At 41.3% G+C, this 25,126-nt stretch overlaps 2 protein-coding genes across 2 annotated transcripts in view; both read left to right on the forward strand.

Annotated features, from left to right (window-relative positions):
* Positions 1-9,995, forward strand: part of LOC139201713 (myosin heavy chain, fast skeletal muscle-like) — an 11,093-nt gene extending 1,098 nt beyond the window's left edge. Inside the window, exons 4-39 of the mRNA XM_070831109.1 lie at positions 88-115; positions 196-295; positions 410-502; positions 593-656; positions 738-836; positions 926-1,029; positions 1,155-1,293; positions 1,433-1,551; positions 1,832-1,981; positions 2,081-2,251; positions 2,339-2,639; positions 2,747-2,817; positions 2,895-2,982; positions 3,122-3,239; positions 3,328-3,451; positions 3,986-4,122; positions 4,206-4,461; positions 4,546-4,788; positions 4,872-5,048; positions 5,129-5,274; positions 5,373-5,463; positions 5,563-5,952; positions 6,068-6,194; positions 6,282-6,400; positions 6,485-6,681; positions 7,281-7,464; positions 7,595-7,760; positions 7,860-7,984; positions 8,094-8,402; positions 8,504-8,707; positions 8,799-8,924; positions 9,016-9,186; positions 9,279-9,383; positions 9,482-9,577; positions 9,671-9,802; positions 9,896-9,995. Coding sequence (XP_070687210.1) covers positions 88-115; positions 196-295; positions 410-502; positions 593-656; positions 738-836; positions 926-1,029; positions 1,155-1,293; positions 1,433-1,551; positions 1,832-1,981; positions 2,081-2,251; positions 2,339-2,639; positions 2,747-2,817; positions 2,895-2,982; positions 3,122-3,239; positions 3,328-3,451; positions 3,986-4,122; positions 4,206-4,461; positions 4,546-4,788; positions 4,872-5,048; positions 5,129-5,274; positions 5,373-5,463; positions 5,563-5,952; positions 6,068-6,194; positions 6,282-6,400; positions 6,485-6,681; positions 7,281-7,464; positions 7,595-7,760; positions 7,860-7,984; positions 8,094-8,402; positions 8,504-8,707; positions 8,799-8,924; positions 9,016-9,186; positions 9,279-9,383; positions 9,482-9,577; positions 9,671-9,802; positions 9,896-9,916 — 5,291 coding nt within the window. The 3' untranslated portion in view covers positions 9,917-9,995. The remainder of the gene's footprint in view (positions 1-87; positions 116-195; positions 296-409; positions 503-592; positions 657-737; positions 837-925; positions 1,030-1,154; positions 1,294-1,432; positions 1,552-1,831; positions 1,982-2,080; positions 2,252-2,338; positions 2,640-2,746; positions 2,818-2,894; positions 2,983-3,121; positions 3,240-3,327; positions 3,452-3,985; positions 4,123-4,205; positions 4,462-4,545; positions 4,789-4,871; positions 5,049-5,128; positions 5,275-5,372; positions 5,464-5,562; positions 5,953-6,067; positions 6,195-6,281; positions 6,401-6,484; positions 6,682-7,280; positions 7,465-7,594; positions 7,761-7,859; positions 7,985-8,093; positions 8,403-8,503; positions 8,708-8,798; positions 8,925-9,015; positions 9,187-9,278; positions 9,384-9,481; positions 9,578-9,670; positions 9,803-9,895) is intronic.
* A 2,842-nt stretch (positions 9,996-12,837) lies between these two features.
* LOC139201712 (myosin heavy chain, fast skeletal muscle-like) lies at positions 12,838-24,153 on the forward strand. The gene is made up of 39 exons (XM_070831107.1): positions 12,838-13,056; positions 13,132-13,275; positions 13,374-13,530; positions 14,008-14,035; positions 14,116-14,215; positions 14,329-14,421; positions 14,512-14,575; positions 14,656-14,754; positions 14,844-14,947; positions 15,072-15,210; positions 15,350-15,468; positions 15,751-15,900; positions 16,000-16,170; positions 16,272-16,572; positions 16,680-16,750; positions 16,846-16,933; positions 17,079-17,196; positions 17,283-17,406; positions 18,225-18,361; positions 18,445-18,700; positions 18,785-19,027; positions 19,111-19,287; positions 19,368-19,513; positions 19,612-19,702; positions 19,801-20,190; positions 20,306-20,432; positions 20,520-20,638; positions 20,723-20,919; positions 21,438-21,621; positions 21,752-21,917; positions 22,017-22,141; positions 22,251-22,559; positions 22,662-22,865; positions 22,957-23,082; positions 23,174-23,344; positions 23,437-23,541; positions 23,640-23,735; positions 23,829-23,960; positions 24,054-24,153. Exons 1-39 carry the CDS (start codon positions 12,850-12,852, stop codon positions 24,072-24,074), a joined length of 5,799 nt encoding a protein of 1,932 aa, XP_070687208.1. The 5' UTR covers positions 12,838-12,849; the 3' UTR covers positions 24,075-24,153.
* Positions 24,154-25,126: the final 973 nt, after the last annotated feature.

The following is a 25,126-nucleotide window of genomic DNA, read 5'->3' on the forward strand; positions in this document are numbered from 1 at the left end:
CATGACAATACACACTTTGAATTTGAATTTAGATGGAGTTTCTGTTGCAGAAAAACATAGTTAATTCCTTTGTTATTCATTTAACAGATAGGGAGAACCAGTCTGTCTTGATCACGTAAGTTACACATTTGTTGACTTTGCTTCCTATGATCAAACATCTTGATCAAATTCTGATAAGTCTGTATCTATACCTAGTGGAGAATCTGGTGCTGGAAAGACTGTGAACACCAAGCGTGTCATCCAGTACTTTGCAACAATCTCAGTTGGTGGAGACAAGAAGAGGGACACCTCAAAGGTGGGAGAATGTTACTGAATGATGATTACATTTCAGTGTTCTTTATGTAAGGAATATTTTTCCTGGAGAAAAAAATAGCAATTTTCTAATATCATCTTTGAACTTGCATTATAGGGGTCACTGGAGGATCAGATTATTGCAGCCAATCCCCTACTGGAGGCCTATGGTAACGCCAAAACTGTGAGGAATGACAACTCTTCTCGTTTTGTAAGTATGGACTGACTTCTACTCATGAGAGAGGAAACTTTATAGATTGTCCATGTAGAGAGATGTTAAAATTTGCTTTGTTCAAAACAGGGTAAATTCATCAGAATCCATTTCGGCGCAACTGGCAAACTGTCTAGTGCTGATATTGAGACATGTAAGTAAAAATCCTCATAGCAACCAGAAATGACTGGAATTGAGAAGCGGACAGGCTCTGACTTATGAACTACATTTGTAGATCTGCTGGAGAAGTCTAGAGTGACATTCCAGCTTCCCGATGAAAGAGGCTACCACATCTTCTACCAGATGATGACCAACCACAAGCCCGAGCTGATTGGTAAACAGACTGATTTCTTGCACAATGTCAAATCTACTCAGTTTTCATAGGAAGCAATCTATTGAACTTGTCATCTTTTTTATCTCTAGAAATGTCACTCATCACAACCAACCCCTACGACTTCCCCATGTGCAGTCAGGGTCAGATCACTGTAGCCAGCATTGATGACAAAGTTGAGCTGGAAGCCACTGATGTGCGTGACCTTCATGTCAAAATACTTAAATATATTCTGTGCATTAATGCAACATTACAACTGCTCTCTTAGACGCACGTTCTAAAGTGATTATGCTTTGGGGTGGACACCTCTTTTGAACACAGAATGCTATCGACATCCTGGGCTTCACTGGTGAAGAGAAAATGAGCATCTACAAGATGACTGGTGCTGTGCTCCACCATGGTAACATGAAGTTCAAGCAGAAGCAGCGTGAGGAGCAGGCTGAGCCCGATGGCACAGAGGGTGAGTGTTTAATGTTCGCTCAAATTAAACACCCAAATAACGCTAAAGTGTTTAATCACAGCAGTTTATCTTATATCATGTTGGAAAATCACAGTCACATACTGTCTGTACTAATTGTAAATCACTGAACTAATTTCAGATGCTGACAAGGTTGCTTACTTGCTGGGTCTGAACTCTGCTGACATGCTGAAGGCTCTGTGCTATCCCAGAGTGAAGGTCGGAAATGAGTTTGTCACCAAGGGACAGACTGTGCCTCAGGTAAACATGAATGAATCATGTCCTATCATTAAAAAACACATGTTATATTGGTTTTACCAAAAAAACAAATGCAATGACAATGTAAATTTATTACCATTCTCAGTTTTTAATGTTGAATGCTAAATGCAATATGTAGTATCAATTAAGGATCTTTTTAGGTGTAATTTTTTTATATCTTGGATCTTTCATGCCATTTATCTCAATAAAAGAAGTTCAGAGTACCAGTAATCCAGTGTTGTACAAAATGTTGACTGACTTTAAAACATATTCTTTTGTTAAGGTGATGAATGCTGTGCCTGCCCTGGCCAAGTCTATCTATGAGAGGATGTTCTTGTGGATGGTCATCCGTATCAACCAGATGTTGGACACTAAACAGCCAAGGCAGTTCTTCATTGGAGTCCTGGATATCGCTGGCTTTGAAATCTTTGATGTAAGCTTAATTTCCAACTATTCAGCTGCTGATACTTTTCATTAATTAATTATTCTTATTGCCTGCAAGACATAATACTGATTATGTGTCCCTTCACAGTTCAACAGCATGGAGCAGCTGTGCATCAACTTCACCAATGAGAAACTGCAACAGTTCTTCAACCACACCATGTTTGTCCTGGAGCAAGAGGAGTACAAGAAGGAGGGTATTATCTGGGAGTTCATCGACTTTGGCATGGACTTGGCTGCCTGCATTGAGCTGATTGAAAAGGTAATTTAATTGTGGGATTCTACGTAATTGTTCTTACTTTGACGTTAAGTATCACCTAATGACATACTTCTTCCCATCTTTTTCAAGCCCATGGGCATCTTCTCCATCCTTGAAGAGGAGTGCATGTTCCCCAAGGCAACAGATACATCCTTCAAGAACAAGCTGTATGACCAGCATCTTGGCAAAAACAAAGCATTTGAGAAGCCAAAACCGGCCAAGGGCAAGGCTGAGGCCCACTTCTCCCTGGTGCATTATGCTGGTACCGTGGACTACAATATCGGTGGCTGGCTGGACAAGAACAAGGATCCACTGAATGAGTCTGTGGTGCAGCTGTACCAGAAGTCTCCAGTTAAACTGCTGGCTGTTCTGTATCCTCCCGTTGTTGAGGGTATGACACTAACTATAACAGACACACTTCTAAAGTTGTAGATACTATATATTTTTATCTAGCATGTGATAATGTCTACTTACATGTCTACTTCAAATCATCCACAGAGACTGGTGGTGGCAAGAAGGGAGGCAAGAAGAAGGGTGGTTCTATGCAGACTGTGTCCTCACAGTTTAGGGTAAGGTTTAGCATTGCAAACTTTGGTGTAAAACCAGTTCACATTTCATTACAAGCGTTACCCTTTTGCATCTACAGGAGAACTTGGGCAAGCTGATGACTAACTTGAGGAGCACCCACCCTCACTTTGTGCGCTGCCTGATTCCCAATGAGTCGAAGACTCCAGGTACATACAGAGAACATAATCTCAATTTGACAATTGGTTTTGTTGATATGGTTTACTCAATTTTGTATTGCAAAGAGACTGAGCCACTATTAATAAACTATTCTTTCATGGAAATAATTAAGAAATGTCTATTTTACAGGTCTGATGGAGAACTTTTTGGTCATCCACCAGCTCAGGTGTAACGGTGTCCTGGAAGGTATCAGAATCTGCAGAAAAGGTTTCCCCAGCAGAATCCCCTATGCTGACTTCAAGCAGAGGTATCAGTGGATAGTTTAGTAGAAATTTAATGTAGAAGATGAAAAGAAACTGCTCATACTGACCTTTAACTCTCTAATAAAAAAAAAGGTACAAGGTGCTGAATGCTGGTGTCATCCCTGAGGGCCAGTTCATTGACAACAAAAAGGCCTCAGAGAAGCTGCTTGGGTCAATTGATGTTGATCATGACCAGTACAGATTTGGACACACCAAGGTAAACAGCAGTGTACTTTCCAAGGGGGTTAGGTTTTTCAGTGCTTCTTCAGTATCCTTTTCCAAAGATTTGGATTGCTAAGTATTTTATACTTGACAGCTGCTAACAAATTCATAATGCACATGAACACCGAGTGACCCTGTCTTGTCAAAGTAGTTGCTTCAGAATTTGAATGAATTTCAATTGCTTTTGAAATGACCATAACACAGTTGTTAAAAGGTTGACTACAATGGAATTTGGCAAAACTCACAGGTGTAGAAGTGCTAATGTGATCATAGGCGACTGAAGATTCATTAAAGGAAAAATACAGCTGTCATCAGCGAAGTAGCATTATTATCTTTCATTGTTTACTGTATTATAGTGTTGCAGAATCTGATCCTGATGAAGCTAAATGAGATTCTAAATATGTTTTCTCGATAACAAAAGACATTTTGATGATTGTGTGGGTTAGATGGCCTATGAGTTTTACGAGTTGTTACGAGTATGTCTAGTGTAGTGTATAGCGCTGTCCTGAAGTAATTTTTTTTTGTTTAGGTGTTCTTTAAGGCAGGTCTGCTGGGTACCCTTGAGGAGATGAGAGATGAAAAGCTGGCAACTCTGGTTACCATGACTCAGGCTCTCTGCCGTGCTTTCCTAATGAGAAAGGAGTTTGTGAAGATGATGGAGCGGAGGCATGTTGAAAACAGCTTATTTTGAATAATGGTATGAAAAATCACAAACAGCATTGTCCATAACAGGAACTTCTTGTCCACAGAGAAGCCATCTACACCATCCAGTACAACGTCCGCTCATTCATGAATGTGAAACACTGGCCATGGATGAAGGTGTACTACAAGATCAAGCCTCTGCTCAAGAGTGCTGAAACTGAGAAGGAGCTGATGCAGATGAAGGAGAACTATGAGAAGATGACAAGTGACTTGGCTGCTGCCCTGGCCAAGAAGAAGGAACTGGAGGAGAAGATGGTGTCCCTTCTGCAGGAGAAGAATGATCTGCAGCTGCAAGTGACATCGGTAACGACACGTCAACTGAGAGTTGTACTTTTTCATGTGTTTCACTGTTGATGTGCTAACGTGTATTTTCATAAAATGAACTAGGAATCAGAAAATCTGTCAGATGCCGAGGAGAGATGTGAGGGACTTATCAAGAGTAAGATTCAGTTGGAGGCCAAACTCAAAGAGACAACTGAGAGACTGGAGGATGAAGAGGAAATCAATGCTGAGCTCACTGCCAAGAAGAGAAAGCTGGAGGATGAATGCTCTGAGCTTAAGAAGGATATTGATGACCTGGAGCTTACCTTGGCCAAAGTGGAGAAGGAGAAACACGCCACTGAGAACAAGGTTTGCAAATATGAATATGTCTAGCAGATCAGGGAACATTTAAGGATTACAATGTAATAACAGCATCTTTCTTACAAACTTAGGTGAAGAACCTGACCGAGGAGATGGCCTCTCAGGACGAAAGCATTGCTAAGCTGACCAAGGAAAAGAAAGCCCTTCAGGAGGCCCATCAGCAGACTCTTGATGACCTGCAGGCTGAGGAAGACAAAGTCAACACTCTGACCAAGGCCAAGACCAAGCTTGAGCAGCAAGTGGATGACGTAAGTACACAGAGTCACTTGGATTTGCAAAGCAAGATCCCTCTTGAACGTGATAACTTAAACTTTACAACAATGTTCAGCTTGAGGGTTCTCTGGAGCAAGAGAAGAAGCTGCGTATGGACCTTGAGAGAGCCAAGAGGAAGCTGGAGGGTGATCTGAAACTGGCCCAAGAATCCATTATGGATCTTGAGAATGACAAGCAGCAGTCTGAGGAGAAAATTAAAAAGTAACAGTGTTTTTGAGTTTTTACAACAACTGTTTTGTGTTACATTTTTGGTCAACTGCATGAACTCTTACTATGTACTTTATCTATTATTCTCACAGGAAGGACTTTGAAATCAGTCAGCTCCTTAGCAAGATTGAGGATGAGCAGTCATTGGGTGCCCAGCTTCAGAAGAAGATCAAAGAGCTTCAGGTGACATATTGTATTGCATAAAACATTACTGCATACATTTCATGTTTTGTGTATTAAAGGTGAAAGTTAACTGAAAGACAACACACCTACATTCAACAGGCTCGTATTGAGGAGCTGGAGGAGGAGATTGAGGCTGAGCGTGCTGCTCGTGCCAAGGTTGAGAAGCAGAGAGCTGACCTTGCCAGGGAACTTGAGGAGATCAGTGAGAGGTTGGAGGAGGCCGGTGGTGCCACTGCTGCTCAGATTGAGATGAACAAGAAGCGTGAAGCTGAGTTCCAGAAGCTCCGTCGTGACCTTGAGGAGTCCACTCTGCAGCATGAAGCCACTGCCGCTGCTCTTCGCAAGAAGCAGGCTGACAGCGTTGCTGAGCTGGGAGAGCAGATCGACAACCTCCAGCGTGTCAAGCAGAAGCTCGAGAAGGAAAAGAGTGAATACAAGATGGAGATTGATGACCTCTCCAGCAACATGGAGGCTGTTGCTAAAGCAAAGGTACACAATGCATTAAATGTGTTTTGATTTAATAATCAAATTAGTACAGTCAATAAGGTCATTCATATTGTAAATAAAAGCTGATCACTTCATTGAGCTCTATTTTGCCTGTTAGGGAAATCTTGAAAAGATGTGCCGTACCCTTGAGGACCAACTTAGTGAACTGAAGACCAAGAATGATGAAAATGTCCGTCAAATCAATGACATGGGTGGACAGAAAGCACGTCTCCTGACAGAAAATGGTACCTGCAAGTTATCATTGAATAATCTGTTGTGTATTATTGTGAAAGGGAACATAAACTAATGCATTGTGACATCTTTCCCGCAAGGTGAGTTCAGCCGTCAAATTGAAGAGAAAGAAGCTCTTGTGTCCCAGCTGACCAGAGGCAAACAGGCCTTCACACAGCAGATTGAGGAGCTGAAGAGACAGATTGAAGAGGAGGTCAAGGTAAGAAACCATTAAGTGTGGAAAGATAAGCTGTATGTGTGTTATTTAGACAATTTGCTCACTCAATATTATTTCTCACACCAGGCCAAGAATGCTCTTGCTCATGGACTGCAATCAGCCCGCCATGACTGTGATCTGCTGAGGGAGCAGTTTGAGGAGGAGCAGGAGGCCAAGGCCGAGCTGCAGCGTGGAATGTCCAAGGCCAATAGTGAGGTGGCTCAGTGGAGAACGAAGTATGAAACTGATGCTATCCAGCGCACTGAGGAGCTTGAGGAGGCCAAGTGAGTAACATTAGAATAATTACATGCCAGTGCAGCATTTCAATTTTAGTCAACTGACAATTGCAGCACTAGTATGAGTGACTTATTTGCACTTTTTAGTAAATTATTGCCCCCATGTCAGCAAAATAAGAGACATCACCCAACAGAAACTCTTGTAGATCAAACTTGGAAGCCTAATCACTTTTCTATTTGCACTTGGGTGCTAGATGGCCACTATTCAGCAGTTTACACGCAGTCCAGTCATGTGGTATATAATAATATTCCTAGACTCAATAGTGAAATTGTGTTTTTGGCTACTGACACCCCAGTGCAAATAGCAGTTGCCAAAAGCGTTAGGGCTACTTAATTCTCAGAGACAATATGTATGGGTATGAAAAGACTTGCTATCCAAAGAACACGAAGGCTTTAGACAATCTAAATTTCAGCTGGGTATTGTCTTGTTTGAAGTGTTATAATCGGGCTGATCGGGCTGTCTTTCTATTTCAAATTTTGCTTCAGGTAAATGTTACATGATGTGGGAAGAATTGACATTGCAGGTTCTTATACCTTCAGGAAACTTTAAGGAGTTCAATGAGATACAAATTTTCTTTTTCAAACAGGAAAAAGTTGGCCCAGCGCCTTCAGGATGCTGAGGAGCAGATTGAGGCAGTGAATTCCAAGTGTGCTTCTCTGGAGAAAACCAAACAGAGGCTCCAGGGTGAGGTGGAGGACCTCATGATTGATGTGGAGAGGGCCAATGGACTGGCTGCCAACCTGGACAAGAAGCAGAGGAACTTTGACAAGGTAGCAACATGTACTTTGTGTAACCAAGCTATACAAGCAAACCATGAACTAAATGTATTTATTTGTCATCGTTCTATGGTCATCACCTAATGCACATAACCAACTGAACTCTATGCATTGTCTCATTCAGGTTTTGGCAGAGTGGAAACAGAAGTATGAGGAGGGTCAGGCCGAGCTTGAAGGAGCTCAAAAGGAGGCTCGTTCTCTCAGCACTGAGCTGTTCAAGATGAAGAACTCTTATGAAGAGGCTCTGGATCAGCTGGAGACCATGAAGCGTGAAAACAAGAACCTTCAACGTGAGTTCTCATCAGATAACAGCTGCATGTATTCAACATGTGTATGCATCTGAGGCTTTTTAAGGCTTATCAATATAAAATGCATACATCTCTCTGCAGAGGAGATCTCAGATCTGACTGAACAGATTGGTGAGACTGGCAAGAGCATCCATGAGCTGGAGAAGTCAAAGAAGCAGGTGGAGACAGAGAAGGCTGAGATCCAGACAGCTCTTGAAGAGGCTGAGGTACATTTATCAAAAGATAATTTTAGGAAGGAATTTTCTTGATCATTGACAAATATATTGTCGAAGGTTTGAAGGCAGAAATGAATTGATTTTTCTTTAAAATCATTAGGGAACTCTGGAACACGAAGAGTCTAAGATCCTGCGTGTCCAGCTGGAGCTCAACCAGATTAAGGGTGAGGTGGACAGAAAGTTGGCAGAAAAGGATGAGGAGATGGAGCAGATCAAGAGGAACAGCCAGAGGGTGACTGACTCCATGCAGGGAACTCTGGATTCTGAGGTCAGAAGCAGGAACGATGCCCTGAGAATCAAGAAGAAGATGGAGGGAGATCTGAATGAGATGGAGATTCAGCTGAGCCATGCCAATCGCCAGGCGGCTGAGTCCCAGAAGCAGCTGAGGAACGTGCAGGCACAGCTGAAGGTAGTGTAAGACATAGAGTTATTGTCCAGACTATGTCCAAACTACTCAGTGCAGCTTCATTTCAGCATCCACATTAATATTTGCCTGATATTTTTCACCAGGATGCACAACTGCACCTTGATGATGCTGTCAGAGCTCAGGATGACTTCAAGGAACAAGCTGCTATGGTAGACCGCAGGAATGGTCTCATGGTGGCTGAAATTGAGGAACTCAGAGCTGCTCTGGAACAGACAGAGAGAAGCCGCAAAATTGCTGAGCAGGAGTTGGTGGACGCCAGTGAGCGTGTTGGACTTCTGCACTCCCAGGTGAACACTTTTTTATACATTTCTCTACTAATAGACCAATCTATTGTGAATGTCAGGCAAGTGATTACTTAACTAATTTCCAATCTTTTAGAACACAAGCCTCCTGAACACCAAGAAGAAGCTGGAGGCTGACCTGGTCCAGGTCCAGAGTGAAGTGGATGACTCTGTTCAGGAAGCCAGGAATGCAGAGGATAAGGCCAAGAAGGCCATCACTGATGTAGGTTTAAATTTAACTTGTTCTGTTTTTAACTGCAAATAACTATTTCTAGTTTCACATTTTGGTAAACATTGAGAGATGGCTCTTCTAGGCTGCTATGATGGCTGAGGAGCTGAAGAAGGAGCAGGATACTAGTGCTCACCTGGAGAGGATGAAGAAGAACCTGGAGGTCGCTGTTAAGGACCTGCAGCACCGCCTGGATGAGGCTGAGAACCTGGCCATGAAGGGTGGCAAGAAGCAGCTCCAGAAACTTGAGTCTAGGGTAAGAAAGTCATATTAAGATTTGAACAGTCAAACAAATGTAAGAAAAAACATGAACTCTGAATATTCAGTGAATTTGCTGTTTTTCTGAAGGTGCGTGAGCTTGAGACAGAGGTTGAGGCTGAGCAGAGACGTGGAGCAGATGCTGTTAAGGGTGTCCGCAAATATGAGAGGAGGGTGAAGGAGCTCACCTACCAGGTGCAACCACATTTAGATTTACCATGTGGGATATAAATCAATCCAATATACTCCACATTAAAATATTCAAACATGCAAATCTATATCTTCTATCACAGACTGAGGAGGACAAGAAAAATGTCACCAGGCTGCAGGATCTGGTTGACAAGTTGCAGCTCAAGGTGAAGGCCTACAAGAGGCAGGCTGAGGAAGCGGTAAGGAGAACAAAATTGTAGATTTATTTTACACAAAGCAGACCTATGCTCTTTCTGGACATTAAGTATTTGTCAACCTCTATGGTATTCCAGGAGGAGCAGGCCAACGTTCATCTGTCCAAGTCCAGGAAGATCCAGCATGAGCTGGAGGAGGCTGAGGAGCGTGCTGACATTGCAGAGTCCCAGGTCAACAAACTGAGAGCCAAGAGCCGTGACTCTGGCAAGGTAAATCTTGTAAATACACATTTCATCTTAATAAAGAATATATCACATCAATACTTCTTGACTGAAAAAATGACCAATGTCTATTTTTTGCAGGGAAAAGAGGCGGCTGAGTAAAGCCCTCCAGCTGATGGGCTGTTTCTAATCATATAATATGATGTGAAATATACCACAATAAAAACAGTTTTTCATTAAATTAAATTGTTGTCTGTCTTATTTTGATCTCTTTGTGACTTCCAAGAGAACAAATGTGACTTAGATCATTTGTGACACAAAATTCTACAATCTTTATTGGAATCAGTAGCTGTATGCTGGACACTGTTTTTAGCCCTTTGACCCTTTGTAATTTTAATGGTCCACCTGTGTCTACTATTTTTGCTTATTGTGATTTAATTTCTTGAAGTATCTCTAAAATCTGTACAACCTCAGCTAAAAGGGTATATAAGTCAATAAATCATAATAATCTATAAAAGTATTGAGATTGTGCCATTTATAAAAAAAAAACACAAAAATTGGACACTAGATACAAAACATACTGGTCCAAAACAATGCTGAATAAAGAAATATAAACAAAATATTTCTTGACACGCCAGAAGTTATTTGAACTATTTCCGTGTGTTAATCTTTGAGTGAGGCTTATTCTTATGTGCAGAGTGCACAAACAATTAGACAGAACAGAAATATTTCTGTTAGTCAATAGTCACAGTGAAATATTCCAAGATTATTCTCTTTTATTCTTACTTTTATAGCGCAATCGATCGCTGCTGGAGGAGAGGTGAGAGAGCTGGGACAAGAGATAAGTTAACCAAGCTAGTATCTACGGCCTCTTACAATGTCCTGTTGCAAAGACCAGTTGGATGAAATGGGACAATAAATCAGAGACTGTTTGTGCCCACATTTGCAGAGATCTGGCTCCATCTCAGCACCTGTTAAATCTACCGGATCAAGCTAATGCTCCCCAAAACAAACCAATGATCATATAAATTATTAGATTTTTTATAATGTAACAGATATTTGAATATTCGAAAGTCATGACTCATCCCTAGTTTGAAACTGAGCCTGCTTAAAGATTGAGCACCATCCCCCCTTTAACCCTCTCCCGGCAGCACCACTGCACCATGCATTGTCACGGTGTTTCGTAATGTATTTGACAACTGGACAACACAATGTCAAGAATGAAGTCTTAGCTTTCTGCTGCAAAAAGAATAATACTCTATTACAGTTTTAATTTCAGATTGATGTCAACAGGAACATACGAACAGCGCCTCTGGTGGCGGGGTGAGGAACCCACCCATGGGCTGTCCGTTTTCATAAGGTTAAAGGAGACATATTCTGCTCATTTTCTGGTTCATACTTTGAGGGTCCTACTAGAATATGTTTACATGCTGTACATTACATGCTGCTCATTATTTTCACCATACTGTGCATACTGTCCATTTTAGTCTCTTTAAGGCCCTGCTCTCGTAAGAGCCCAATCAGCTGCCACAAGCCTGAGCAGACAACGCCCACCAACTTCTGCATCTGCTCTGCATCTTTCAGCTGAATCAGCTGAGCAACATGATTATGCCAAGTTCAAACAGACTTAACTGCTAAATAAACAGCGAAACAACATAAAACACAGCAAAACTTGCAGCTTCCAAGTCCCAGTCATGTCACTGTGAGCCAGTATCAATCCATCCTTTAACTTTGACTGTTGATCGCCCTCCTTAAGAACAGTCCTGGGTGTTACATGCACACACACAACATTTGTGATCTGTAAGTCATAAGGGCATTTCCATCACAAGTTCATCCAAAATAAAGTAAATGTGCTGGGTCCTCACTTCCTCAGATGGTGGGAGGACATGAAGACTGTTGTCTGGGTTTTAACTGCCAAAAGAACATACCTTACCATACTGATAATATTATAATAGTGAATTCATCTATGAATATTTTGTTTGATCAACAAAATAAACAATACAAGGTTTACAATTAAACAATTAAAAGTTATGAAATACGATGGATTCATAAATTGTATTGGATTGTAAAACTGTTGACAGTAGAATTGAAACAGACAAATTTAGCAATTAAATTTAATTCTATTATTTACTATCACTTCATCAATTAAATTAATTACCTTAACTATCATGAAAAATAGAACAATAATGTATTTTTCAAAAGCAGTATACTTTCTGTAAAATTGAAAATGTGTTAAAGAGCACAAATGAAGCAATACAACATCAAGAACTGATCATAAGAACTGAAACCTGAAACATCAGATGTATATCAGGAACATATGTTTAAGTGCCTTGCCACATTAGGCATGTACACCATAATTAACTTCTGCAGGTTCAGCATAACCCCGTTCAATAAAAGGAGGGCTTGTGGATGTAAGTGTGACAGAAGACCTGAGCTCCTGCCTGTGGTAAAACTCTTTCCTCTCTTTCTTATACTTTATGTCATTTTATTATGTTCTTCATTTTAAAATGAACTCATGTTAATGTAAATATTTGTTCAGTGAATCATCATCAGGATTGGTGAAAGCTTGACAGAGGGAAGGTCAGGTAAGACCAACTCTTCTTCATAAGCATGAGATATATCTGTACATTATTTCTCACTAATTTAATGTCGGCAATTATTCATCCTTCCAACAGTATTTAGTCTTAATGAAATCTAAGTAGTAAATGGACTGAATTTGTATAATGCCTTTGTAGTCTTTTCAACCACTTTTACTACATTTACATTCAGTCATTCACGCACCATTCATGCAATGAGGGTAGGCTGTCAACCGGCCATGAGAAGGAAGCTTATCATTCACACACACAGTGATGAAGCAATTTAGGGTTCAGTGTCATGTCAAGGACGCTGCTCTACTTCTGAGCCACAGTCTGAAGTCTGAAAATGATTTTGAAAAAATCTCAACTGAAGCCTACTTGTAATGTTTCACAGACTTGGTTTCAATGTGGATACATTTGATGTGAGATTCTTCTGAATAGTAAAGTGCTGCTCAATTATAAGGCGTTAAAACATGTCTCTAAGTCTCTGTGATTATCTGACAGACAAAAGCCGCCACCATGAGTACGGACGCGGAGATGGCCGTTTACGGCAAAGCTGCCATTTACCTCCGTAAGCCAGAGAAGGAGAGAATTGAGGCTCAAAGCAAACCCTTTGATGCCAAGGCTGCCTGCTACGTGACTGATGTCAAGGAGCTGTACTTGAAGGCAATAATCACCAAGAAAGATGGTGCCAAAGTCACTGTCAAAGTCCTGGACACTGAGGAGGTTGGTACCAGAAAGTCAGAGTCAACTGGACATTTAATATAATCAGATCTCATTGTCATGCATGTCCTGTTTCAGGAGAAGACAGTCAAAGAAGATGACGTCTGCCCAATGAATCCTCCCAAGTTTGACAAAATTGAGGACATGGCCATGATGACCCATCTCAATGAAGCCTCTGTGTTGTATAACCTCAAAGAGCGTTATGCAGCATGGATGATCTACGTAAGACAATCTACCTAATGAGAACAAATAAATATTGAAAATGGCCACACTTGCAGGAAACATAGAGGTAACTGTTCAATCTCTATCATTACTTTCAGACCTACTCTGGGTTGTTCTGTGCCACTGTGAACCCCTACAAGTGGCTCCCAGTGTACGATTCTGAAGTCGTATCTGCCTATAGAGGCAAGAAGCGTATGGAGGCTCCACCCCACATCTTCTCTGTCTCTGACAATGCTTTTCAGTTCATGCAAATTGGTAAGTCATTACCATAACAATGTAGATTGTTTATTGTGCTCACACTTCCAACTGTGAAACTGTTATACACTTTACTCTCCCTGACACTTATGCACCTTTATACTATACAGTGTTTATATCATATTGTTTATCCCTACTGTTCATACCATCTACCTCTGACAAATACTACTTGCACAATTACCCAGATGTTGCACATTATGTAAATATATATATATGTATGGATTTTATATATCCTCTTAGTAATAGTAGTTTATGTTTCATGTTTTTGCTCGTCATCTCCTGCATGCCACTATTTTACTCTTTACTCTTACTTTAAACTCTTATGGCATTCAGTGTGGACGGCAAAGTAAGATTTTCATTGTACAGGGAAACCTGTTTCTGTACTGTACACATGACAATAAACGCTTTGAATTTGAATTTAGATGGAGTTTCTGCTGCAGAAAAACATAGTTAATTCCTTTGTTATTCATTTAACAGATAGGGAGAACCAGTCTGTCTTGATCACGTAAGTTACACATTTGTTGACTTTGCTTCCTATGATCAAACATCTTGATCAAACTCTGATAAGGCTGTATCTATACCTAGTGGAGAATCTGGTGCTGGAAAGACTGTGAACACCAAGCGTGTCATCCAGTACTTTGCAACAATCTCAGTTGGTGGAGACAAGAAGAGGGACACCTCAAAGGTGGGAGAATGTTACTGAATGATAATTACAATTCAGTGTTCTTTACGTGAGGAATATTTTTCCTGGAGAAAAAATAGCAATTTTCTAACATCATCTTTGAACTTGCATTATAGGGGTCACTGGAGGATCAGATTATTGCAGCCAATCCCCTACTGGAGGCCTATGGTAACGCCAAAACTGTGAGGAATGACAACTCTTCTCGTTTTGTAAGTATGGACTGACTTCTACTCATGAGAGAGGAAACTTTATAGATTGTCCATGTAGAGAGATGTTAAAATTTGCTTTGTTCAAAACAGGGTAAATTCATCAGAATCCATTTTGGCGCAACTGGCAAACTGTCTAGTGCTGATATTGAGACATGTAAGTAAAATCCTCATAGCAACTAGAAATGACTGGAATTGAGAAGCGGACAGGCTCTGACTTATGAACTACATTTGTAGATCTGCTGGAGAAGTCTAGAGTGACATTCCAGCTTCCTGATGAAAGAGGCTACCACATCTTCTACCAGATGATGACCAACCACAAGCCCGAGCTGATTGGTAAACAGACTGATTTCTTGCACAATGTCAAATCTACTCAGTTTTCATATGAAGCAATCTATTGAACTTGTCATCTTTTTTATCTCTAGAAATGTCACTCATCACAACCAACCCCTACGACTTCCCCATGTGCAGTCAGGGTCAGATCACTGTGGCCAGCATTGATGACAAAGTTGAGCTGGAAGCCACTGATGTGCGTGACCTTCATGTCAAAATACTTAAATATATTCTGTGCATTAATGCAACATTACAACTGCTCTCTTAAATGCACGTTCTAAAGTGATTATGCTTTGTGTGGACACCTCTTTTGAACACAGAATGCCATCGACATCCTGGGCTTCACTGGTGAAGAGAAAATGAGCATCTACAAGATGACTGGTGCTGTGCTCCACCATGGTAACATGAAGTTCAAGCAGAAGCAGCGTGAGGAGCAGGCTGAGCCCGATGGCACAGAGGGTGAGTGTTTAATGTTCGCTCAGATTAAACACCCAAATAAAGCTAAAGTGTTTAATCACAGCAGTTTATCTTATATCATGTTGGACAATCACAGTCACATACTGTCTGTACTGATTGTAAATCACTGAACTAATTTCAGATGCTGACAAGGTTGCTTACTTGCTGGGTCTGAACTCTGCTGACATGCTGAAGGCTCTGTGCTATCCCAGAGTGAAGGTCGGAAATGAGTTTGTCACCAAGGGACAGACTGTGCCTCAGGTAAACATGAATGAATCATGTCCTATCATTTAAAAACACATATGTTATGTTGGTTTTACCAAAAAAACAAATGCAATGACAATGTAATTTTATTACCATTCTCAATTGTGAGTGTTGAATGCTAAATGCAAGATGTAGTATCAATTAAGGATCTTTTTAGGTGTTATTTTTTTGTATCTTGGATCTTTCATGCCATTTATCTCAATAAAAGAAGTTCAGAGTACCAGTAATCCAGTGTTGTACAAAATATTGACTGACCTTAAAACATATTCTTTTGTTAAGGTGATGAATGCTGTGCCTGCCCTGGCCAAGTCTATCTATGAGAGGATGTTCTTGTGGATGGTCATCCGTATCAACCAGATGTTGGACACTAAACAGCCAAGGCAGTTCTTCATTGGAGTCCTGGATATCGCTGGCTTTGAAATCTTTGATGTAAGCTTCATTTCCAACTATTCAGCAGCTGATACTTTTCATTAATGAATTATTCTTATTGTCTGCAAGACATAATGCTGATTATGTGTCCCTTCACAGTTCAACAGCATGGAGCAGCTGTGCATCAACTTCACCAATGAGAAACTGCAACAGTTCTTCAACCACACCATGTTTGTCCTGGAGCAAGAGGAGTACAAGAAGGAGGGTATTATCTGGGAGTTCATCGACTTTGGCATGGACTTGGCTGCCTGCATTGAGCTGATTGAAAAGGTAATTGTGAATTGTAAATTTAATTGTGGGATTCTACGTAATTGTTCTTACTTTGACGTTAAGTATCACTTAATGACGTACTTCTTCCCATCTTTTTCAAGCCCATGGGCATCTTCTCCATCCTTGAAGAGGAGTGCATGTTCCCCAAGGCAACAGATACATCCTTCAAGAACAAGCTATATGACCAGCATCTTGGCAAAAACAAAGCATTTGAGAAGCCAAAACCGGCCAAGGGCAAGGCTGAGGCCCACTTCTCCCTGGTGCACTATGCTGGTACCGTGGACTACAATATCGGTGGCTGGCTGGACAAGAACAAGGATCCACTGAATGAGTCTGTGGTGCAGCTGTACCAGAAGTCTCCGGTTAAACTGCTGGCTGTTCTGTATCCTCCTGTTGTTGAGGGTATGATACTAACTATAACAGACATACTTGTAAAGTTGTAGATTCTATATATTTTTATCTAGCATGTGATAATGTCTACTTACATGTCTACTTCAAATCATCCACAGAGACTGGTGGTGGCAAGAAGGGAGGCAAGAAGAAGGGTGGTTCTATGCAGACTGTGTCCTCACAGTTTAGGGTGAGGTTTAGCATTGCAAACTTTGGTGTAAAACCAGTTCATGCAACTGAAAAGTGTTACATTTCATTACAAGAGTTACCCTTTTGCATCTACAGGAGAACTTGGGCAAGCTGATGACTAACTTGAGGAGCACCCATCCTCACTTTGTGCGCTGCCTGATTCCCAATGAGTCGAAGACTCCAGGTACATACAGAGAACATAATCTCAATTTGACAATTGGTTTTGTTGACATGGTTTACTCAATTTTGTGTTGCTTCAACAAAGAGACTGAGCCACTATTAATAAACTATTCTTTCATGGAAATAATTAAGAAATGTCTATTTTACAGGTCTGATGGAGAACTTTTTGGTCATCCACCAGCTCAGGTGTAACGGTGTCCTGGAGGGTATCAGAATCTGCAGAAAAGGTTTCCCCAGCAGAATCCCCTATGCTGACTTCAAGCAGAGGTATCAGTGGATAGTTTAGTAGAAATTTAAAGTAGAAGATGAAAAGAAAATGCTCATACTGACCTTTAACTCTCTAATAAAAAAAGGTACAAGGTGCTGAATGCTGGTGTCATCCCTGAGGGCCAGTTCATTGACAACAAAAAGGCCTCAGAGAAGCTGCTTGGGTCAATTGATGTTGATCATGACCAGTACAGATTTGGACACACCAAGGTAAGCAGCAGTGTACTTTCCAAGGGGGTTAGGTTTTTCAGTGCTTCTTCAGTATCCTTTTCCAAAGACCAAGAATCAAGGGAAATACTGCCACCATGTGTCCATTGAAGAGGCAGGTTACATTTTGCCTGGTTACTTTTGAGCTAATAAACTTATACCCCATTTTCTTTCTGTAGTGGGTACTCTATATCTTAAGGAAAACACTTTAACCCATACTCCTACTACAAGGTTTTCACCAAATTTGGTATATGTATAATAGGAGACTACAAAAAGTAACTTCTTTTATTGTTCTGTTTACAATAAGACAGTACTATAATTTATTGCTTGATTCTGGTATGGTCTATTTACCCAATTTGGATTGCTAAGTACTTTGTACTTAGATGACAGCTGCTAACAAATTCAGAAAGCACATGTCGAGTGACCCTGTCTTGTTAAAGTAGCTGCTTCAGAATTTGTATGAATGTCAATTGCTTTTGAAATGACCATAACTTGTTGTTAAAAGGTTGACTATAATGGAATTTGGCAAAACTCACAGGTGTAGAAGTGCTAATGTGATCATAGGCGACTGAAGATTCATTAAAGGAAAAATACAGCTGTCATCAGCAATGTAGCATGATTATCTTTCATTGTTTACTGTATTATAGTGTTGCAGAATCTGATCCTGATGAAGCTAAATAAGATTCTAAATATGTTTTTTTGAAAACAAAAGACATTTTGATGATTGTGTGGGTTAGATGGCCTATGAGTTTTACGACTTGTTACGAGTATGTCTAGTGTAGTGTATAGCGTTGTCCTGAAGTAATTTTTCTTTTGTTCAGGTGTTCTTCAAGGCAGGTCTGCTGGGTACCCTTGAGGAGATGAGAGATGAAAAGCTGGCAACTCTGGTTACCATGACTCAGGCTCTCTGCCGTGCTTTCCTCATGAGAAAGGAGTTTGTGAAGATGATGGAGCGGAGGCATGTTGAAAACAGTTTATTCTGAATAATGGTATGAAAAATCACAAACAGCATTGTCCATAACAGGAACTTCTTGTCCACAGAGAAGCCATCTACACCATCCAGTATAACGTCCGCTCATTCATGAATGTGAAACACTGGCCATGGATGAAGGTGTACTACAAGATCAAACCTCTGCTCAAGAGTGCTGAAACTGAGAAGGAGCTGATGCAGATGAAGGAGAACTATGAGAAGATGACAAGTGACTTGGCTGCTGCCCTGGCCAAGAAGAAGGAACTGGAGGAGAAGATGGTGTCCCTTCTGCAGGAGAAGAATGATCTGCAGCTGCAAGTGACATCGGTAACAACACGTCAACTGAGAGTTGTACTTTTTCATGTGTTTCAGTGTTGATGTGCTAACGCGTATTTTCATAAAATGAATTAGGAATCAGAAAATCTGTCAGATGCCGAGGAGAGATGTGAGGGACTTATCAAGAGTAAGATTCAGTTGGAGGCCAAACTCAAAGAGACAACTGAGAGACTGGAGGATGAAGAGGAAATCAATGCTGAGCTCACTGCCAAGAAAAGAAAGCTGGAGGATGAATGCTCTGAGCTCAAGAAGGATATTGATGACCTGGAGCTTACCTTGGCCAAAGTGGAGAAGGAGAAACACGCCACTGAGAACAAGGTTTGCAAATATGAATATGTCTAGCAGATCAGGGAACACTTAAGGATTACAATGTAATAACAGCATCTTTCTTACAAACTTAGGTGAAGAACCTGACCGAGGAGATGGCCTCTCAGGACGAAAGCATTGCTAAGCTGACCAAGGAAAAGAAAGCCCTTCAGGAGGCCCATCAGCAGACTCTTGATGACCTGCAGGCTGAGGAAGACAAAGTCAACACTCTGACCAAGGCCAAGACCAAGCTTGAGCAGCAAGTGGATGACGTAAGTACACAGAGTCACTTGGATTGGCAAAGCAAGATCTCTCTTGAACGTGATAACTTAAACTTTACAACAATGTTCAGCTTGAGGGTTCTCTGGAGCAAGAGAAGAAGCTGCGTATGGACCTTGAGAGAGCCAAGAGGAAGCTGGAGGGTGATCTGAAACTGGCCCAGGAATCCATTATGGATCTTGAGAATGACAAGCAGCAGTCTGACGAGAAAATTAAAAAGTAACAGTGTTTTTGAGTTTGTACAACAACTATTTTGTGTTACATTTTTGGTCAACTGCATGAACTCTTACTATGTACTTTATCTATTATTCTCACAGGAAGGACTTTGAAATCAGTCAGCTCCTTAGCAAGATTGAGGATGAGCAGTCATTGGGTGCCCAGCTTCAGAAGAAAATCAAAGAGCTTCAGGTGACATATTGTATTACATAAAACATTACTGCATACATTTCATGTTTTGTGGATTAAAATGGAAGTTAACTGAAAGAAAACACACCTACATTCAACAGGCTCGTATTGAGGAGCTGGAGGAGGAGATTGAGGCTGAGCGTGCTGCTCGTGCCAAGGTTGAGAAGCAGAGAGCTGACCTTGCCAGGGAACTTGAGGAGATCAGTGAGAGGTTGGAGGAGGCCGGTGGTGCCACTGCTGCTCAGATTGAGATGAACAAGAAGCGTGAAGCTGAGTTCCAGAAGCTCCGTCGTGACCTTGAGGAGTCCACTCTGCAGCATGAAGCCACTGCCGCTGCTCTTCGCAAGAAGCAGGCTGACAGCGTTGCTGAGCTGGGAGAGCAGATCGACAACCTCCAGCGTGTCAAGCAGAAGCTCGAGAAGGAAAAGAGTGAATACAAGATGGAGATTGATGACCTCTCCAGCAACATGGAGGCTGTTGCTAAAGCAAAGGTACACAATGCATTAAATGTGTTTTGATTTAATAATCAAATTAGTACAGTCAATAAGGTCATTCATATTGTAAATAAAAGCTGATCACTTCATTGAGCTCTATTTTGCCTGTTAGGGAAATCTTGAAAAGATGTGCCGTACCCTTGAGGACCAACTTAGTGAACTGAAGACCAAGAATGATGAAAATGTCCGTCAAATCAATGACATGGGTGGACAGAAAGCACGTCTCCTGACAGAAAATGGTACCTGCAAGTTATCATTGAATAATCTGTTGTGTATTATTGTGAAAGGGAACATAAACTAATGCATTGTGACATCTTTCCCGCAAGGTGAGTTCAGCCGTCAAATTGAAGAGAAAGAAGCTCTTGTGTCCCAGCTGACCAGAGGCAAACAGGCCTTCACACAGCAGATTGAGGAGCTGAAGAGACAGATTGAAGAGGAGGTCAAGGTAAGAAACCATTAAGTGTGGAAAGATAAGCTGTATGTGTGTTATTTAGACAATTTGCTCACTCAATATTATTTCTCACACCAGGCCAAGAATGCTCTTGCTCATGGACTGCAATCAGCCCGCCATGACTGTGATCTGCTGAGGGAGCAGTTTGAGGAGGAGCAGGAGGCCAAGGCCGAGCTGCAGCGTGGAATGTCCAAGGCCAATAGTGAGGTGGCTCAGTGGAGAACGAAGTATGAAACTGATGCTATCCAGCGCACTGAGGAGCTTGAGGAGGCCAAGTGAGTAACATTAGAATAATTACATGCCAGTGCAGCATTTCAATTTTAGTCAACTGACAATTGCAGCACTAGTATGAGTGACTTATTTGCACATTTTAGTAATTTATTACACACATGGGTGCTAGATGGCCACTATTTTGCAGTTTACACACAGTCCAGTCATGCGGTATAAGAATGGCAAATTCCTAAACTCAATAGTGAAATTGTGCTTTTGGCTACTGACACCCAAGTGCAAATAGCATTTGCCAACAGTTTTGGGGCTACTTAATTCTCAGAGACAATATGTATGGGTATGAAAAGACTTGCTATCTAAAGAACATGAAGGCTTTAGACAATCTAAATTTCAGCTGGGTATTGTCTTGTTTGAAGTGTTATAATCGGGCTGATACGGTCTTTCTATTTCAAATTTTGCTTCAGGTAAATGTTACATAATGTGGGAAGAATTCACATTGCAGGTTCTTATACCTTCAGGAAACTTAAAGGAGTTCAATGAGATACAAATTTTCTTTTTCAAACAGGAAAAAGTTGGCCCAGCGCCTTCAGGATGCTGAGGAGCAGATTGAGGCAGTGAATTCCAAGTGTGCTTCTCTGGAGAAAACCAAACAGAGGCTCCAGGGTGAGGTGGAGGACCTCATGATTGATGTGGAGAGGGCCAATGGACTGGCTGCCAACCTGGACAAGAAGCAGAGGAACTTTGACAAGGTAGCAACATGTACTTTGTGTAACCAAGCTATACAAGCAAACCATGAACTAAATGTATTTATTTGTCATCGTTCTATGGTCATCACCTAATGCACATAACCAACTGAACTCTACGCATTGTGCCTTTCAGGTTTTGGCAGAGTGGAAACAGAAGTATGAGGAGGGTCAGGCCGAGCTTGAAGGAGCTCAAAAGGAGGCTCGTTCTCTCAGCACTGAGCTGTTCAAGATGAAGAACTCTTATGAAGAGGCTCTGGATCAGCTGGAGACCATGAAGCGTGAAAACAAGAACCTTCAACGTGAGTTCTCATCAGATAACAGCTGCATGTATTCAACATGTGTATGCATCTGAGGCTTTTTAAGGCTTATCAATATAAAATGCATACATCTCTCTGCAGAGGAGATCTCAGATCTGACTGAACAGATTGGTGAGACTGGCAAGAGCATTCATGAGCTGGAGAAGTCCAAGAAGCAGGTGGAGACAGAGAAGGCTGAGATCCAGACAGCTCTTGAAGAGGCTGAGGTACATTTATCAAAAGATAATTTTAGGAAGGAATTCTCTTGATCATTGACAAATATATTGTCGAAGGTTTGAAGGCAGAAATGAATTGATTTTTCTTTAAAATCATTAGGGAACTCTGGAACACGAAGAGTCTAAGATCCTGCGTGTCCAGCTGGAGCTCAACCAGATTAAGGGTGAGGTGGACAGAAAGTTGGCAGAAAAAGATGAGGAGATGGAGCAGATCAAGAGGAACAGCCAGAGGGTGACTGACTCCATGCAGGGAACTCTGGATTCTGAGGTCAGAAGCAGGAATGATGCCCTGAGAATCAAGAAGAAGATGGAGGGAGATCTGAATGAGATGGAGATTCAGCTGAGCCACGCCAATCGCCAGGCGGCTGAGTCCCAGAAGCAACTGAGGAACGTGCAGGCACAGCTGAAGGTAGTGTAAGACATAGAGTTATTGTCCAGACTATGTCCAAACTACTCAGTGCAGCTTCATTTCAGCATCCACATTAATGTTTGCCTGATATTTTTCCACCAGGATGCACAACTGCACCTTGATGATGCTGTCAGAGCTCAGGATGACTTCAAGGAACAAGCTGCTATGGTAGACCGCAGGAATGGTCTCATGGTGGCTGAAATTGAGGAACTCAGAGCTGCTCTGGAACAGACAGAGAGAAGCCGCAAAATTGCTGAGCAGGAGTTGGTGGACGCCAGTGAGCGTGTTGGACTTCTGCACTCCCAGGTGAACACTTTTTTATACATTTCTCTACTAATAGACCAATCTATTGTGAATGTCAGGCAAGTGATTACTTAACTAATTTCTAATCTTTTAGAACACAAGCCTCCTGAACACCAAGAAGAAGCTTGAGGCTGACCTGGTCCAGGTCCAGAGTGAAGTGGATGACTCTGTTCAGGAAGCCAGGAATGCAGAGGATAAGGCCAAGAAGGCCATCACTGATGTAGGTTTAAATTTAACTTGTTCTGTTTTTAACTGCAAATAACTATTTCTAGTTTCACATTTTGGTAAACATTGAGAGATGGCTCTTCTAGGCTGCTATGATGGCTGAGGAGCTGAAGAAGGAGCAGGATACTAGTGCTCACCTGGAGAGGATGAAGAAGAACCTGGAGGTCGCTGTTAAGGACCTGCAGCACCGCCTGGATGAGGCTGAGAACCTGGCCATGAAGGGTGGCAAGAAGCAGCTCCAGAAACTTGAGTCTAGGGTAAGAAAGTCATATTAAGATTTGAACAGTCAAACAAATGTAAGAAAAAACATGAACTCTGAATATTCAGTGAATTTGCTGTTTTTCTGAAGGTGCGTGAGCTTGAGACAGAGGTTGAGGCTGAGCAGAGACGTGGAGCAGATGCTGTTAAGGGTGTCCGCAAATATGAGAGGAGGGTGAAGGAGCTCACCTACCAGGTGCAACCACATTAAGATTTACCATGTGGGATATAAATCAATCCAATATACTCCACATTAAAATATTCAAACAAGCAAATCTATATCTTCTATCACAGACTGAGGAGGACAAGAAAAATGTCACCAGGCTGCAGGATCTGGTTGACAAGTTGCAGCTCAAGGTGAAGGCCTACAAGAGGCAGGCTGAGGAAGCGGTAAGGAGAACAAAATTGTAGATTTATTTTACACAAAGCAGACCTATGCTCTTTCTGGACATTGAGTATTTGTCAACCTCTATGGTATTCCAGGAGGAGCAGGCCAACGTTCATCTGTCCAAGTCCAGGAAGATCCAGCATGAGCTGGAGGAGGCTGAGGAGCGTGCTGACATTGCAGAGTCCCAGGTCAACAAACTGAGAGCCAAGAGCCGTGACTCTGGCAAGGTAAATCTTGTAAATACACATTTCATCTTAATAAAGAATATATCACATCAATACTTCTTGACTGAAAAAATGACCAATGTCTATTTTTTGCAGGGAAAAGAGGCGGCTGAGTAAAGCCCTCCAGCTGATGGGCTGTTTCTAATCATATAATATGATGTGAAATATACCACAATAAAAACAGTTTTTCATTAAATTAAATTGTTGTCTGTCTTATTTTGATCTCTTTGTGACTTCCAAGAGAACAAATGTGACTTAGATCATTTGTGACACAAAATTCTACAATCTTTATTGGAATCAGTAGCTGTATGCTGGACACTGTTTTTAGCCCTTTGACCCTTTGTAATTTTAATGGTCCACCTGTGTCTACTATTTTTGCTTATTGTGATTTAATTTCTTGAAGTATCTCTAAAATCTGTACAACCTCAGCTAAAAGGGTATATAAGTCAATAAATCATAATAATCTATAAAAGTATTGAGATTGTGCCATTTATAAAAAAAAAACACAAAAATTGGACACTAGATACAAAACATACTGGTCCAAAACAATGCTGAATAAAGAAATATAAACAAAATATTTCTTGACACGCCAGAAGTTATTTGAACTATTTCCGTGTGTTAATCTTTGAGTGAGGCTTATTCTTATGTGCAGAGTGCACAAACAATTAGACAGAACAGAAATATTTCTGTTAGTCAATAGTCACAGTGAAATATTCCAAGATTATTCTCTTTTATTCTTACTTTTATAGCGCAATCGATCGCTGCTGGAGGAGAGGTGAGAGAGCCGGGACAAGAGATAAGTTAACCAAGCTAGTATCTACGGCCTCTTACAATGTCCTGTTGCAAAGACCAGCTGGATGAAATGGGACAATAAATCAGAGACTGTTTGTGCCCACATTTGCAGAGATCTGGCTCCATCTCAGCACCTGTTAAATCTACCGGATCAAGCTAATGCTCCCCAAAACAAACCAATGATCATATAAATTATTAGATTTTTTATAATGTAACAGATATTTGAATATTCGAAAGTCATGACTCATCCCTAGTTTGAAACTGAGCCTGCTTAAAGATTGAGCACCATCCCCCCTTTAACCCTCTCCCGGCAGCACCACTGCACCATGCATTGTCACGGTGTTTCGTAATGTATTTGACAACTGGACAACACTTAC

This window comes from Pempheris klunzingeri, chromosome 5, assembly GCF_042242105.1.
Source record: "Pempheris klunzingeri isolate RE-2024b chromosome 5, fPemKlu1.hap1, whole genome shotgun sequence".
Classification (NCBI taxonomy): Eukaryota; Metazoa; Chordata; class Actinopteri; order Acropomatiformes; family Pempheridae; genus Pempheris; species Pempheris klunzingeri.

Bases quoted from the DNA above. Each gene is read 5' to 3' on its own strand.
- LOC139201712 (XM_070831107.1), top strand. From the start codon at position 12,850: ATGAGTACGGACGCGGAGATGGCCGTTTACGGCAAAGCTGCCATTTAC. The intron at 19,514-19,611 runs GTAACAGTGTTT...TTATTCTCACAG, and splicing joins TCTGACGAGAAAATTAAAAA to GAAGGACTTTGAAATCAGTC. The intron at 22,560-22,661 runs GTAGTGTAAGAC...TTTTTCCACCAG, and splicing joins ACGTGCAGGCACAGCTGAAG to GATGCACAACTGCACCTTGA.